This window comes from Engraulis encrasicolus, chromosome 22 (assembly GCF_034702125.1).
Source record: "Engraulis encrasicolus isolate BLACKSEA-1 chromosome 22, IST_EnEncr_1.0, whole genome shotgun sequence".
Taxonomy (NCBI): domain Eukaryota; kingdom Metazoa; phylum Chordata; class Actinopteri; order Clupeiformes; family Engraulidae; genus Engraulis; species Engraulis encrasicolus.
This window is the reverse complement of record NC_085878.1, coordinates 21,667,462-21,684,524: the sequence shown is the minus strand read 5'-3', so window position 1 is coordinate 21,684,524 and position 17,063 is coordinate 21,667,462. Positions and strand designations below refer to the sequence as shown.

The window sequence follows — 17,063 nt, the reverse complement described above, 5'->3', positions numbered from 1 at the left end:
AATCTTAATGTGTATGGGTATTACTCTGATAGCCTATTAACAAAGAATATTTTGCAGAGGAATTATTAAATTGTTCTCATTAGCCTATATCATAGGCCTAGAGATTATTATAATGATGATGATAGTGGTGGTGGTTGTGGTAATGATGCTGCTGCTGATTATTATATTATTATCTATTAGGCTATTATTATTATTATTATTATTAGTAGTAGTATTATTATTAGTAGTAGTAGTAGTAGTAGTAGTAGTAGTGTGAATTTCCAGACTGAGATTGTCGTGTACTTTAAAACCTGTCATCTTGGTCGACCTACAGCCCACAGAACACTTTTTGCCCTAGGCCTGTGTCCCTGACTCAGAACACAAACACCAAGTAGGTACCGCCCATAATGATTTTAGCCAATCAACTTTCAGTGTCACACTGTTTTGTTTGGGTCGACCACCATTTTCGGAGAATACAGGCAGTCAATAACACCGCTGATTTTAACGCTCCAGATTATTATTCTATCTACGACAAGCACTTTTTCAACTAATAAGAGCCTATTCTATTTTGATAGCTTTATTTTTTAAACATGGAGATGCACCTGGTGTGCGTCTGTCTGATTCTAGCCGTTTTTGGTTCGGCTTTTTGCGTCGATGACGGTCCAGGAGCGAAATTGATCGGGGCTCCGGGAGCCATGGTCCGTTTGTCTGAGTCTGACCCAGGTGTTTTGAAGGCGGTGAAATTCGCCGAGGAGCGTTACAACATGGGCTCAAACGGCATGCATGTCCGCAGAGTCAGCCGCGTGATATCGGCCAGTAAACAGGTACAATTTGGGTAGCCTACTATTGCGCACGGCACGCCTGCTTGGCAGCTGTCAATATAATAATATGCAAAAGTTGTATGCTTCTGACATTGTTTTGTGATTATGTAAGTGATTATGGTTTGATGGTGGTGTGGTTGTTATGAAATGTCCGACCCCAGGCTGTGGTATAAAAAGCTCCGATGATGCGCAATGCACTAATCCCATGGACTATGGCCGTTGTTTTAGAACATCCTTGCTGCGCACTGCATGTGCAGCGTCCACAAGTGGCAAAGAGGATAGTGCTGATTGTTTAGTTCTTTTCAACATCAATTTGTTCTTGTTACATGGTCGTAACATATAGTATTTTCCCATTTGTAAATGTCACATTAAAACTACATGAAAAAAAGATTGCCATTGAAAAGCACAACATAACCTAGTTAGTTAGTTTCCCCAATTGATTCCCTATATCCTGCCAGAATCAGAGGCGCATCTTACCACCAGGCAAGGCAGGCAGCTGCTTGGGGCCCCCAAGCCCCTAGATAGTGAACAAAAGCCCATACTGTACTACAGTAGTGGTGATTTTGGTGCAAATGTCCTTTTTTTTTCATTTTCGAGTTTGGGCTCCACCTGAACCTAGAATCGCCTCTGGCCAGAATCTGTTCTCTCAGTCCGATTAAGTGTAAAATGGTGTAGTAAAAATGTACTATCTGTGTTATTGACCCATGTCCTATGTTTTTACTGCAGATAGTGAAGGGCATTAGGTACAGCATTACCGTGGAGATTGGAAACACACAATGCAAGAAGACATCTCATCTCAGCTTGTCTGAAACATGCGACTTTGTTCCAGAGCTCCATAAGCTCAAGGTGGGTGGAACCAGAGACATTAATGAACACTTCCATGCACAAACACAAAGATTCTAACCCTTCCTGAAACCACAAAACACAAGACTCATGTAATTACACACACACACACACACACACACACACACAAACACAGATACACACACACACACACACACACACACACACACACACACACACACACACACACACACACACACACACACGTGCGTGCACACACGCACAGTCATTGTGGCTTGTTATGCTGTCATTGGTCATCCTTCAACTGTGGTAGATTCAGGAAGCCGTGAAAAGAGCTGACTGGTCAGCTGACTGTGAGTGGATCAGATCAGCAGCGTGCTGTAAACCTTTTTAACACAACAGTGCTTCTCTTTTGGATACTGATAAAAAAGAGAATAACTACAGATAGTGATAGCACACAAAAAGTAGTCTAGTAGTATGTGTGTACACAATGTACACACTAATCCAGTTAAAAAAGAAAAGAAAAAAGTCACCTTTGGGATGCCGGTAGATTGAATTGATTTATTCAATGAACTTGATAAAGTCTTTGTGTTACCAAACATTCAGTGGAAAGATAGCAGCTGTGGGTTCCATAAGTAAATAAAAAGCACATTCTTTCAACACTAAGATATCCATATCTCTCGAGTAGTCTGTGCGCATGTCTACACACACACACACACACACACACACACACACACACACACACACACACACACACACACACACACACACACACACACACACACACACACACAGAGGAAATTGCAGTTGCCCTGTTTGAGTTTCGTGATGATAGTCTGAGATCGTGAAGATTTGTGAAGACACACACACACACACACGCACGCACGCACGCACGCACGCACGCACGTACGCACGCACGCACGCACGCACGCACGCACGCACGCACGCACGCACGCACGCACGCACGCACGCACGCACGCACGCACGCACACACACACACACGTTGTCCATCTCAGCACTGCTCATGCCTGTCCCCTCTCTGTGCTCTCTCTGCCTGGTGTCTCGTGTGCTCCAGACGGAGGTGTGCCTGTTCGAGGTCTGGGACATCCCCTGGGAGAACAAGTGCACCCTGCTGAAGCAGAAGTGCCAGCCTTCAGGTATGCCCAGTGAAGACACAAACACACGCATGCATGCACAGACACAAATCAATGCACTGAAAACACTCAACGGTCCAGATAGAGGTGCGCAAAACGCTGCAAATGCAATGATATACTGTATGTAGCATGATTGATGATGATTAGATTGCATTTAGCTTTTCTGGCTTTTATTGAAATGCTTTTATCTACAGCAAGTTACGGGATACTGGTTGCCAGTCTTGCCAGATGTAGGATCATTTGTATTAGTATTTGTAGTGTACCATAATTTTGTTAATTTTGTACTCTATACGATCAAAAATAATGTGATGTACGATCATTTCAGAGTTGTCATTCCGTTCATTTAGATACCTTGAAACAACAATTTGCGTCTTGTACGATAATTTCCTCCCAAAAAGCCCCCCAAACCGATAATTTTGAGGTTTTGGTACGATGATTCAGCATTTTCCATCTGGAAACATTGCTGGTTACAGTCTCTGGAGCAACGTGGGGTAGGTGCCTTGAAGGTGGCATGAAGATGTAGGGAGATGACCACCACCACTGATTAGGTTCCTGAGATGTAAAACATGAAGCATGTAGCCCCTTAATGCACTCCCTACCGCCAGTGGCATGCTGTAATAGTCATTGAAAAAAAATTAGCTATCATAGTTCTACGATACTATGACATAAAACAGGGCTTTTAATAATGCACTACGACTTGGTCATTGTCATTCTAGTAACAGCACATTTATAACGTCGTGTCCTAACGGGTTTAAGTCTTAAATCATGGCCCCTGTTATGAATTTGCTCTTACCAGAATGGCATAATAGTGTCATAGTGCTGTAATACTATAATGGTAGTCATGTCCTTTCAGTGGCTAGTAGAGCAATCCACAGGTGGAACTGGTGGCACATTATGAGGCCACCTAAAAGCAGATATACACACGAATACATTTTTTAATGGGCATACTGATAAGGTGTGACGGCTCTGACCTACAGTACTTCTTCTTCCTTCCACAGTGGAGCCACAGGAGACCAGAAAAGTAGTGTCTGTTCCCCTCTCTGTGAACCAAGCCTCTCAGGTGTGTGTGTGTGTGTGTGTGTGTGTGTGTGTGTGTGTGTGTGTGTGTGTGTGTGTGTGTGTGTGTGTGTGTGTGTGTGTGTGTGTGTGTGTGTGTGTGTGCGTGCGTGCGTGCGTGCGTGTGTGTGTTTTGTACCCATAAGAATAGTTTCTATACACAATCAGTTGCTCAGTCTGTTTTTTTTATTGTGTAAGAGACTAATAAACTTGTGTCAGTGTATTTCATATTAGATTTTGTGTGTGTGTGTGTGTGTGTGTGTGTGTGTGTGTGTGTGTGTGTGTGTGTGTGTGTGTGTGTGTGTCTGTGTCTGTGTCTGTGTCTGTGTCTGTGTGTTTGTCTGTGTGTCTCTTCATATGCAGTTTTGTGTCGGCTTCCATACTGATCCTTTGTTTCCTCTTCAAGGAGTCTGTGCAGCTGCTTACTCTGTTCAAAAACTTTATGGAGAAATACAACCGAACCTACAGCAGTCAGGAGGGTGAGAACACACACACATACACATACACATACACATACACATAGAATACAGTACAGAATAGAAAATGTCTATTATCATTATACGCCAATACAATGACATTTAAAGCATCATTAAAATGTACACAAAATAATGAATAGGCCTGCCTACATATATACATAATGTACTAACAACATTTGCAAAACTACTACTTTGCAATAAAAAGCCATCTATGCAAAAAACACTGAAGTGACATGTCATGCACAGGTAGACAAAACAGATAAGACAAGAGCGCTCAGAACTTACCATACAATAACTGTGAAGCCCTTAGTTTGACCTCTGCCCTCCTTTTGACCCCTGTGTGATCTTCAGAGGCCGAGAAGCGTCTGAGCATCTTCCAGGAGAACATGAAGACAGTGCAGCTCCTCCAGTCTATGGAGCAGGGCTCAGCTGAGTACGGGGTCACCAAGTTCAGTGACCTCACAGGTGGGTGGGAGTGAGTGTGTGTGTGGGGGGGTGTGTGTGTGTGTGTGTCTCAATCTTTTTTTAGAGAGTGCGCTCAACTCCCAACTATTTCTTACAAGGTCTTCGGATGTGAGCGAAGAGCAAAGTTCATATTTACGTAGTAAAAAAAAGCCGCACTCTCGGGTGTCATTTTTGTAGTTTAATCTGGGGTTAGCATGACAGACAGCCTTCTTCAGCGTCTTGTTTGTGTCTCAAAACATTTTCTACAGCAACTCTTATTACGTGTGTTTGTGTGCGCGTTTAAGTGCATGCCATAGGGTTTTTTTGTGTGTTGTTTGCAGGCCAACCAAAACATTGTCGCTGGTACTCCATGTACTTATCCGTGAACGACCTGCGTTGTTTTTGCCGTGTGTGACCCAGATTAGCCTGTGCTGACATCTACACTGTTATCACAGTTTGCTTTAAAAAAAAAGTTTTCCTTAGTTCACCAACGCTTCAATTTTCAGTGTAAACATGACAGTCAGTTCAAGATCAAGTGTGGGAACTAGTATCGGCGTGGTCCTCAATTGCCCTGAAAACACCATGAGTGTGTGTGTGTGTTACAAAGTATCCTCTCTCATGTCGTTGTGTAATAGTGTTTGTATATAGGTGGTGATCTATATTTACAAATGAATTACAGAAATACTGTAGCGGTTTGATTTAGTGCCCGTTAATCATTCACACTATTTGTCTCAGCTAACGTCTCTTTCCTTGTTATTCCGATGTGTGCACCTTCTGTCCCCTTCTCCTCCTCCACCCCCTGTCTCTATGTAGAGGAGGAGTTTAGGGAGACGTACCTGAACCCCATGCTCAGTCAGTGGACTCTGCAGCGCCCCCTGAAGCCGGCAGCACGCGCCACGGACCCCCCACCAGCCAGCTGGGACTGGAGAGAGCACGGAGCAGTCAGCGATGTCAAGAACCAGGTTGGAAAACGCACACATGCACAGCACGCACATACGGCACACACACACACACACACACACACACACACACACACACACACACACACACACACACACACACACACACACACACACACACACACACACACTCATTTATACTTCTTTCGCGATTTTTATTTTGTGTGTTTGTTTAGGGTATGTGTGGCTCCTGCTGGGCATTCTCTGTCACCGGGAACATCGAGGGCCAGTGGTTCCGGAAGAGTGGCAAACTCGTCTCCTTATCTGAACAAGGTAAACGGAACACACACACACACACAAACAACTGACTGTCCTCACAAAACAGTGTGTTATTTTACATTAATAAACAATACTAATAAAATATTCTGCTGAATTTAAAAAAATGCTATTCTGGACCTAGTTCAAACCCATCCCTAACCCTAACCTGTCATGAAGACGGTTATGTAGATCAGGCGTGCCCAACCTGTTCAAATCAAGATCTACCATTGAAGTTGATGGTCTGCCGCAATCTGCCAAGTCACATTTTTGAATAATTGGGTTACTGAAGACACCTGTTTCAAAGCTGACTGCTCCTTTGTGAAGGCTTGTTTTTTTCAGCTCTGTCAGAGACGCATAGCAGAGGAGTGAGTTTAGCAAATCCTTTTTCTCAGAATGGGCACAGGAAACAGCACTACTTGAAGTGAATTCCATGATTGTCCACTTACCATAGGTGCCGGATAGGTAGATGCAGTGGTGCATTTGCATCCCCACTTTTGGGCTCCCTAAATGAGGCATTCTCTACTTTTACTGCAGAAAAATGAGTGGGATGCAGCAGCAGTAACATTGAAGAAATAAAGAATGAAAAAAAAGAAAGAAAGAAATCCACCACCACTTAAAAACCTGTTACGGCACCTTTGCTTCAAACATTTCTCTGACGCACAGGTTGCCGATTTGGACATACTCACATCTCGGCATGTCATTACACATCGTTGCCTACATGTTCTTTTACACACCCGATGTTACATGTTTGCAAGTAACAGACCACAATCGACTGGTGTGGCACCCTAGCTGTGGAATAACAAAGGCAAAAAAACAGAAAACACAAAAACTGTGCCCAGCCCCAACCCATCCCTAACCATTAGTCATTTGGTGTGAAAGCAAACTGGCATGCTATCTCATAATCACACACACACACACACACACACACACACACACACACACACACACACACACACACACACACACACACACACACACACACACACACACACACACACACACACACACACACACACACACACACACACACACACCAGGGGTCGAACTTAAACATTTTCCCCACCAGTCACTGTGGCAGGTGGATTCTAAAATCTGTTCAATAAAGACGCTTTTGCACACCTCTGTAGTTGGGCAGGTGCGTAGGATGTTATCCCAGCGGGGTTGTCAGTCAACACTGTCCATTCCACCAACAAACTTTAATACAACGTTTTGGTCATCCGACCTTCTTCAGGTGAAACGTTGTATTAAAGTTTGTTGGTGGAATGGACAGTGTGCGGGATTTCTTTGCACTTCACTGGATTCTAAAATCTACCAGTCTATCACAATTTTTACCAGTCACTATTTTACCAGTTCATACTCAACCGTTCCAAACATTGTAATGCCAAGTAAGATCATTTTCCGATCAATACTTTTCTTTCTTAGGTCATAAATTCAGTTATTGTGATGCCAATAACTCTTTTCATTGCCACTTTGCTTAAACATTTGATGTTGGATGTTGCATATAATTCAGTATTAACCCGGGCGCCTGTAGAACATTTTCACCTGTAGTCAAGGTGACTGGTGGGTTGATTTCATCTGCCAAAGGCCAAATTTACCTGACACACACACACACACACCTTCCTCCTTCTGAACTTTCAATGTCGGTTACAGAGCTGGTGGACTGTGACAGGCTGGACCAAGCCTGTGGAGGTGGACTGCCATCCAATGCTTACGCAGCCATCGAGGGCCTGGGTGAGTCACCAACCATGACAACTTAAGCATGATGTCATCAGACGTTGATGATGATTCCAGAATGTAGCCACTCCCCTTTTTGTGTGCTGTGGGGTAGGGAAATTGTTCTGACGTACAAAAACAATTGAAAGGAAGGGCCAAATGACAATTCAAAATTGTAATGAAGATGACGGCAATGTGTTCAGTTATTGCCAGGTGAAATACAATTTCCTGTTTATTGCAGGATACTTCACTTTGGCCTGCATTATTCCTCAACATTTTTGCTCTTTGGTGCTATAAAATTGATATTATTATGAAGCTAGTTTTGTAGTTTTTTTAGGGCTTTTTGCCGTTGTTTATGACATAGCAGTGAAGGAGAGACTGGGAAGGATTGGCAAATTACCCGAGCCGGATTCGAACCCGGGTCGCCAGAGTAGTAACCCAGTGCCCTACCATTAGGCCACGGCAGGGCCGAAGCTAGTGTTGTGATGTCTCTGTGTGCATTATCGTTTTGTTTTTGTTCATGTTTGCTCTTCAGGTGGCCTGGAGACAGAGACCGACTACACTTACACGGGCCACAAGCAGGCCTGCGACTTCTCCTCCGACAAAGTGGCCGTCTACATCAACAGCTCTGTGGAACTTCCCAAAGACGAGAAGGGTGTGTGTGTGTGTGTGTGTGTGTGTGTGTGTGTGTGTGTGTGTCTGTCTGTCTGTCTGTCTGTCTGTCTGTCTGTCTGTCTGTCTGTCTGTCTGTCTGTCTGTCTGTCTGTTTGTGTTTGCAGCATTCACAAACATTGACACGTTGTAGCTAGGGGTGGTACGGTTCACAAAATTCACGGTTCGGTTCATATCACGGTGTCAAGGTCACGGTTTTCGGTTCTCTACGGTTCTTTTTTTTTGTTCATGATAAATGGTGCACTGGCTAATAGAATCGGACTTATCACTAAATATCCTACATATGGTTTGTATAGGCTTATAATGTGAAAATGGTGTGATTTTAATTGTGTCATCCTCTGATTTGGTCTTATACACTAATGTTTTAATCAGAGAGACTGGATAAGATACTCCTAGAATCTGTTCTAGATCTGTCTAGAATATGTTTCACATATTTTTCTGGGCAGTACATGAATTGCGGTTTGCGATGGATTGCACGGTTCGGTTCGGTATGTGTGTGAATTGTACGGTTTCGGTTTTCGGTGCGGTTTGTGCCATCCCTAATTGTAGCACAGTGCAGTCCTTGTGGTATTAGTGCTGACATGGAACAAAATCAACAGAGCATACCAGTCATACCGCTCCTATGAGCTCCCTCTGCGGCACACACCTACAGATGCACATGCCTTTTAGAAGGTCTCTGTCTTCTTTTCAAGCTAGTTTTACCTGCCCCCTGCGCTTCCCGACAGAGGTTTTATAGAATATCCGGTACGTGTCTAATCTAGCCTTTGGCAAATTCTAGGCATTTTCTCAATGCCTTGCCAATATTTCATCCAGTTTCCACATGACGTAATGTGGAAGAAAATGAGCTAACAATTTCTTTTCGGTTTCAAATTCTGAATGGCTGTGGCTCTGGCTCTGTCCTTGTTATTGTTTTAGAATACAGTCCAATCATCTGAATAGGATGGGAAGTCCTTACTAATTTGCTTTGTGAACTTAACAGTTCCTAGACTGCTTTTAATTGAGCTCAAATTTGAACTGGCATTACTGTAGATTAGCTATACTACCCCTTTACATGCAATAGTAGGCCCATAGTACCACAACCAATCAGTACAACGAACAGGATTATGTATAGAATGCACTTCAAGTTGAATCGCTGGGCAGTCCTTATGTGTTCATTCACAAGCCATATGTACTTTCAGTAGACATCCCCTGCAGTGAATTGCATCTACATGCATCTACATGCATCTATATGAGACATCTACTTGCCAAGGCTAGATTTATAGGCCTACATGACATTACATCAAATAAGCAGCACAGTTTGAGAGACAGATTCTAATCATAATCTTTTAAGCCTTGTTCATTACAATGCCACACATCAGAACCGGTCTCAGGGTATTTAAAAGTAAAACCAACATGCCAGAAAGTGTTGGATCCGAGGCAGGCTGATTGCCGATAAAAAGCGCCCTGCTAATTCTTGTCGATATAGGTTGTCGTGTGTGCAAAATTGGCCTTCTAACAATTTCCCTTCTTTCACTACTGAATTCTTGGAAGATTGAGAGTTCTTGGAAGTTTCAGTACACCAGTGTCACAACAGTTCAGAAGTCCTGCACATACATCAACAAGACAAACAGAATTCCCCTGTCTGGTCAATGTCTTCTTTGTTCACAGATTAAAGGGGTATGCCACTATTTTGGGGCTTAATACAGTTCAAATCGTTGGCCAAGGTTTATAAAGGTGGTAAAGTGTCTTATTTTTCATGCAAGCCGCTGTCTTGCTTTAAGACAAGTTAAAAGAGGGATTATGTCGCTAAGCTAGTGAAAGTCAATGCATCCGTGTAGCATGCTACAATGCTACACGGATCCATTGACTTTCACTAGCTTAGCGACATATTCCATCTTTTCAGTTGTCTTAAAGCAAGACAACGCTTAACATGAAAAATAAGACACTTTACCACCTTTTTAAACCCTGGCCAACGATTTTAACTGTATTAAGCCTCAAAATAGTGGCATACCCCTTTAACAACAGAATAGCAATTTCTGATTCTCTGTCTCTTTCTCTCTGTGTTTGTGTTATTCTACCTCACCCCCCTCTCTCAAATTCTCTTTCACGTTCTCTCAGAAATCGCTGCCTGGTTGGCGGAGAACGGTCCTGTATCTGCGGCCCTCAATGCCTTCGCCATGCAGGTAACCACTCGCACATTATTACCATTAAAGCCACATCGATGTGTCACATTTGGTATGTTAAAACATCCGTCATGACGATTTAGTGTGTTCAGTGAAGATCGATCCTTAGGTAGCCCATTGCATGTCGAATACTTTTTTTTATCAAATAAACATTTGGATTGAAAACACTGGCAGTGCTAATGCTATGAGGCCACGTATAAAGTGTGAAGAGATCACCATGAAAGAAGTGTGGAAGAAATCATACTTAATCGGCTGTATAACAACGGTCCTGCCATTCAAAACAAGCCACAGTGGACGTTGAAAGTCTACAAATTGTTTTAAAAAACGGTACCCTTTTACCAATTTTAATTTTACACCAAACTATTCCTGTAATGTCTCGCCTATGTAAGTAAGGCCACCTAAAGGATTGCACTGCCAGAGCACTCCTTAGCAGGAGGTCAGACACTGGAGAAGGTTAAGAGCATTCCTAATGAGAAGGTGATGGAGAATACATGGCTTGTAGCTTGTGTGTATGTGTGTGTGTGTGTACGTGAATGTGTACATGTGCCTGCGTGTGTGTGTGTGTGTGTGTGTGTGTGTACGTGAATGTGTACATGTGCGTGTGTGTGTCAGTGAATGTGAGCCATGGAAGCTCCGGAGACCTAGAAAGAGTGTGTGAGGAAGTGCAACCTCAGCCCGCGGTCGTCAGCTCCTTAGCGGCTGGTGGCTGTGTGGGTCAGCATTCTGTAATTAAAGTGTCTGAGCTAGGTCAGCCGGGAATATGGTGTGTGTGTGTGTGTGTTTGTGTTCTGTGTGTGTGTGTGTGTGAGAGAGAGAGAGAGAGAGAGAGAGAGAGAGAGAGAGAGAGAGAGAGAGAGAGAGAGAGAGAGAGAGAGAGAGAGAGAGAGAGAGTGTGTAGTGTGTGTGTTAGGTTGGGGGTGGGGCGTTGTGACATTTTTGACAAGATGAGTGTGTATTTGTGTGTGTGTATGTGTGTGTGTGAACGAGAGTTTGCGCAGAAAAAGAGAATGTGAGTGAAGTAATGTAGGCCAGAGGTGATTTTCTACTGGTGTTCTTGACTGAGAAGTTCCTTTGTCTGTTTCTACAACACACACACACACACACACACACACACACACACACACACACACACACACACACACACACACACACACACACACACACACACACTGAATGTAGTTCTATAGGAAGGGCGTCTCTAAGCCCCTGAAGATCCTGTGCAACCCTTGGATGATTGACCACGCCGTCCTGTTGGTTGGCTATGGAGAACGTGAGTCCTCTGTCTTCTGATTTGAAAATATTCCATCTTTCCATTTTTTCCCTCTGGGAGGAGCAGAGTTCAAGCTCCCTATTAGCACACTTCTCATAATGACCCATGTAAAGGGTGGTATGCTCCATGCTCTCTCTCTCTCTCTCTCTCTCTCTCTCTCTCTCTCTCTCTCTCTCTCTCTCTCTCTCTCACTCACTCTCTCACTCACTCTGCCTCGCATGTAAAGGGTGGTATGATCCATGCTCTCTCGCTCTCTCTCTCTCTCTCTCTCTCTCACTCTGCCTCGCATGTAAAGAGTGGTATGATTCATGCTCCCCCTCTCTCCATCTCTCTCTTTCTCTCTCTCCATCTCTGTCTTTCTCTCTCTCTCTTGCTCTGTCTCTCTCTCTCTCTCTCGCTCGCTCACTCTCTCACACACTATTCCTCGCATGTAAAGGGTGGTATTATCCATGCTCCTCTCTCTCTCTCTTTCTCTCTCTACCTGTTCTCCATGCGCTCTCTCTCTCTCTGTCTCGTTCTCTCTCTCTCTCTCTCTCTCTCTCTCTCTCTCTCTCTCTCTCTCTCTCTCTCTCTCTCTCTCTCTCTCTCTCTCTGTATCAGATGACTTTGTCTTCTCTGATCATCAAGAAATCGGTTCATCACAGCTTATTATTCAACCCAGTGTCTCAAATCTGTTCTGTGTTGCTGTTTTCATGTGGTTGAGACTGTAATCTGAATTGAAATGGCCTTTGGACACCCTAGCTCTGAGCTGCAAGACTTAAGAGGCACATGGCCTGTCAGCTGACTCTCCCTAGTGTTTTTTATGGTGGCGGGGGAGGGTTTGTTTTATCAGAGAAATGTGCAGAACAGTTGGATACTAGGTCAAGACTGTTTGCACACATGGAAACATCCAAATAGTTCTGTACGAGCGCACAAAGGCTCACTTCATGCATTATCTCGCCACTGATATTGCAAATGGTTACATAGCCACTTTCTGGGTGAATGTAGCGAGAGAGAATGTGATGGAGAATGCATGGCTTTTAGCTTGTGTGTGTGTCTGTGCATACCTGTCTTTCTGTCTGTCTGTCTTTTTACCTGTGTAAAGTTATGATGATCTCAACCATTCAGAGAGAGGGGAAGAGAGAGAGAGATAGAGACAGAGAGACAGGCAGAGAGAGAGAGAAAGAGAGAAAGAAAGAGAGAGAGTGAGAGATTGAGAGAGTGTGTTAGAAGCTTTAAATTCAGAGCCTGGGGTGGGCTAGTTGCAACAGACTGGGCCACCCCCTCCCGCACCACGATAAGCAGGCGCCCCCTCTCTGTCTCCAAACAGGCAAAGGAGTCCCGTTCTGGGCCATCAAGAACAGCTGGGGTGAGGACTATGGAGAACAGGTGAGAGAGCTGGAACACCTTTCATTAAGAAGTGCTGTCTTCTTTCCAGTCATTTCATAATTATACTTTGCAAACATTTTGTTTAAACCCCTTCCTCAGGGTCATTTAAGCATGTAGAAATGAGCAAATGACCCAGATGTGAAGGTGTAAGCCCAAACGGCATAATGATTGTGCATGCAACATGTTTTAAATGAAAAGTAGCCTATTGAACTGTGAACACCACATACAGTGCGTGTTTACAATAATAATAACTGGAACGCCTGTCATGTGCATACGTGCATGTTTGTTCACAGTTCTTCTCAAACTGGTTTTGTGTGTTAAATGACATGGTGTGAGATAGGTTTCATGCATTGAATGGGATGACAATGGCATCTTCTCTGACAAGCTATACCAGCCATACCAGCCAGGGTTATGCCAGCCGTTATCTGGGATGTCTCCTTGTCTGCTAGTAAACTATAGATTCTTTATGTGTCATAGAAACATTTTTAGATTTGAATGACTGCTCGAGAATGGGCAGAGAGAGAAAGAGACAGAGAGACAAAGAGTGAGAGAGAAGGGTGTGTATGTGCGTCAGGCGCTGTGTCTCCACTGATGGAGGGAGATAATTAGGTTATCAACTTTTTAATAGCGCTAGAAATGCTAAATCTTGTTAAACATAAATGCTAACAAATTATCAACCTGTCGACTTGTGTGAGAAGAAATAGATTAGTTTTGTATATGAATTCATCAGTAAGGCTGTAACTTGCCCTGCTCACCTTACTCCTGGTGAGAGGCAGGGCTCTAAATTAACACCAGCCAACTGGGCAAATGCTGGTGAAATTTCAGTTGGGATAGTAGAAAAGGCCAACTTACTAGATCCTTTGACCCATCAGTGAGTGTGTGTTTGTCTAGTAAGATTAGAGTCTACGGGCCCTGCCGTGGCCAACCGGTAGGGCACTTGCCTGCCATGCGGCTGACCCGGGTTTGATTCCCGGCCCGGGTCCTTTGCCGACCCTCCCTGTCTCTCTCCCCATTCGCTTCCTGTCCACCTCTCACACTGTCAAATCAAAGTCGAAAAAAATAAATATTAGAGTCCACTAGCTTTCTTGGCTGGTAATGAAAAAAGTTAATTTAGAGGCCTGCTGAGAGGAGACTTTGGAGAGTGAGTGCACTCTGTATGTTCTCTTGCTCACTTGCTGTCACAACATCATCATGTCACACGAATCCAGTTTGGTTGGTTGACGTTGCTAACAGCAACTCAGTCTCAGGGTGAGCCAGGCATTTTTTGTCGTGCAAGCCTTCAATATTGTCAAAGTAATTGACAATTACACCTGTGTTATTCAGGAAATTAGTTTTGTTGCCCTCCAATCTATTTTAATTTCTAAATAAATATACACTTGCATGGATTGAACAATGTTATGCTTTAAAAGGGTACATCATTTAGATTACTATGAAATTGTATGTGTCGTTGTGAGGCTGCAGTGGTACCAATGCCATTTGTTTAATGGATAGAAATATTTTGTGACATTTTGAACTTGTCTTTCAGGGGTACTACTACCTGTACAGAGGCAAGGGACTGTGTGGCATCGACAAGATGTGTTCCTCTGCGGTGGTGAACTAAATAAGGGACACACAACTTAGCACCACTAACTTTCATAAAAGCACACTACTAACATGTATGCATGCACACACACACACACACACACACACACACACACACACACACACACACACACACACACACACACACACACACACACACACACACACACACACACACACACACACACACACACACACACACACACACACACAGAGGCCCACACGTGTTGAAGGTAATAGTAGTAGAGTGTGTGAATAATAATCCTGCTGTTACTATACTACCCCACGCATTTTAAATGTGCTTCTACTACAATCCTGCTTTTAACGTACAGTAAAAAAAAACTCCATTTGTGTTTGCATTTAATGCCATTGCTATACTAGTATTATGGATGATTTAAAAAAAGGTGGTAGGAAACACTGATGTTTTGTACTGGATGCATTCACCAGATTCAGGGTTTGATTTACAATTTTAAAAAGGGGATTTTACTCGACTCTTGTCTGTTGGCTGTGTGCTTCTTTGTCCCTCATGTGTGTATGAGACATTCAAAGTGTTTTTCAGACCTCATAAAAATTGCACAACAAAGCATTCCGTTACTATTAGCTCTGAGCCAGATTTTTCACACACGCACGCACACACACACACACACACACACACACACACACACACACACACACACACACACACACGGGTTGTGCAAAATTCAATAATGTATAACCTTTAAACTTCATTCAATTCATTTTGAAACGAATGGCAGAATGAATTTGAATTCTATGGCGATCAAAAATGTGTTATTAACTCTTAACTGTTCCAACATCTTTTATTTCATAACAACATATTGTATGAAGTTGATGTAAAATATTGTGTCTATTTGTTATTTTTTTTTACCACAAATTAACATCAATTAAAATCATGCCAACTAATATATAAACCTCTAATAACTTAACAGTAATACCACAATATGAAATTGTAGACTTCCCAGAATGCATGGTCAATGCTATAACCTATGCAGCATTTGTCTTATTTGGAATTAGCTTAACAAAAACATAGACAGTGCCACTGTCTATTTTCATTAGAATGAATGTCTAATTCTTAATTCACCAGCTTGTGGATTCAACATGCAATTAAAATGTATTTTGTCTGAGAAAACATCTGAATTTTGCACAACCCTGACACAATAGGCTATACAAAACTACCAGTGAGTTGCTCTTGCAAGAAGTTGTAAACATGTCCGTTACAAACATGTACGTTACAGAAAACTGAAATGACCAGTTTTTGTGAAGTTTGCACATTACCATTGTGTCATACCATATGTAACTTGGAAATAAAAATGTTCAAGCTCTCAGCTGATTTGGTGGTGTTTTCTTCTTTTTTAATCATTTTACACACATTCTGCCTCTAGGCTTCTTTTACCCTCGAAATATAGTGGGAAGGTTTAAAAACAGTTGTAGCCTATGTTTTGTATGCTCGGTAGCAGGGCTTGACATTAACTTTTAACTTGCTTGCTTGCCACTGCCACAAAGTTTTTTCTCTTTTTTTTCTCTTTATCATGACGCTGTACATCTAACCTCAGAAGATGAGGTGCTAAAGCAAGAAGATGAGTGCACAGGGGTGGGGAACCTTTTACATTCGAGGGGCCACTTCAAATTCATCCGAGGGCCGTAAAAGTCCTCCAAGGGCCGTTCTATGAACACAAGCCAGGATTTCACCCTGCACTTTAGGCCTATGTTGAAGGCGACCCCCTTTGAAACAGACCCTACCTTCTCAAGGCACCCTGAATATAACTTAATTGTATAGCAAATGTATTTTCTAAGATTCTATTACAAAATATGTCATATTTCATGTGAAGCTGCATAACATTAAAATTACATCGGGGGCCAGATAAAACAGCCTGAAGGGCCGCAAACGGCCCTCGAGACATAGGTATTCTGATATGTCATACCATAGAATAAGCTACCTGCCAAATTGCCTATGACACTGAAATTGTTACCAGCCACAGCCAAGTTTTACCAGCATTTGGCTGGTTTGCAGGTGCCAGTGTCAAGCCCTGCTCGGTAGGCTATTTGTAGACTACAATTATCAAATGAACATGCAAACTTTCAAACAATGGAACTTGTCAGCTACCATCCTTCTCATTCATTATTCCCTGAATGTGAGCGCTGATTTGCTCATCAGCTCTTTCTCTCAGCTCATCCATGACAAACATCCACCTGCAGGTTGTTTATTATTATTATTATTATTATTATTATTATTATTATTATTATTATTATTATTATTGTTATTATTATTATTATTATTGATGTTATTGTTATGTGGTTGTTGTTGTTGTTTAGGATATTTATCAATAT

The 17,063-nt window shown here is 42.8% G+C and overlaps 1 protein-coding gene across 1 annotated transcript; it reads left to right on the top strand.

The window, feature by feature from the left end:
* Window positions 1-444: 444 nt before the first annotated feature.
* On the top strand, window positions 445-16,065 carry ctsf (cathepsin F). The gene is made up of 14 exons (XM_063188673.1): window positions 445-803; window positions 1,527-1,646; window positions 2,680-2,761; window positions 3,757-3,818; window positions 4,221-4,293; window positions 4,642-4,755; window positions 5,548-5,696; window positions 5,870-5,966; window positions 7,602-7,682; window positions 8,200-8,319; window positions 10,434-10,498; window positions 11,678-11,768; window positions 13,078-13,136; window positions 14,662-16,065. Exons 1-14 carry the CDS (start codon window positions 570-572, stop codon window positions 14,734-14,736), a joined length of 1,422 nt encoding a protein of 473 aa, XP_063044743.1. The 5' UTR covers window positions 445-569; the 3' UTR covers window positions 14,737-16,065.
* Window positions 16,066-17,063: the final 998 nt, after the last annotated feature.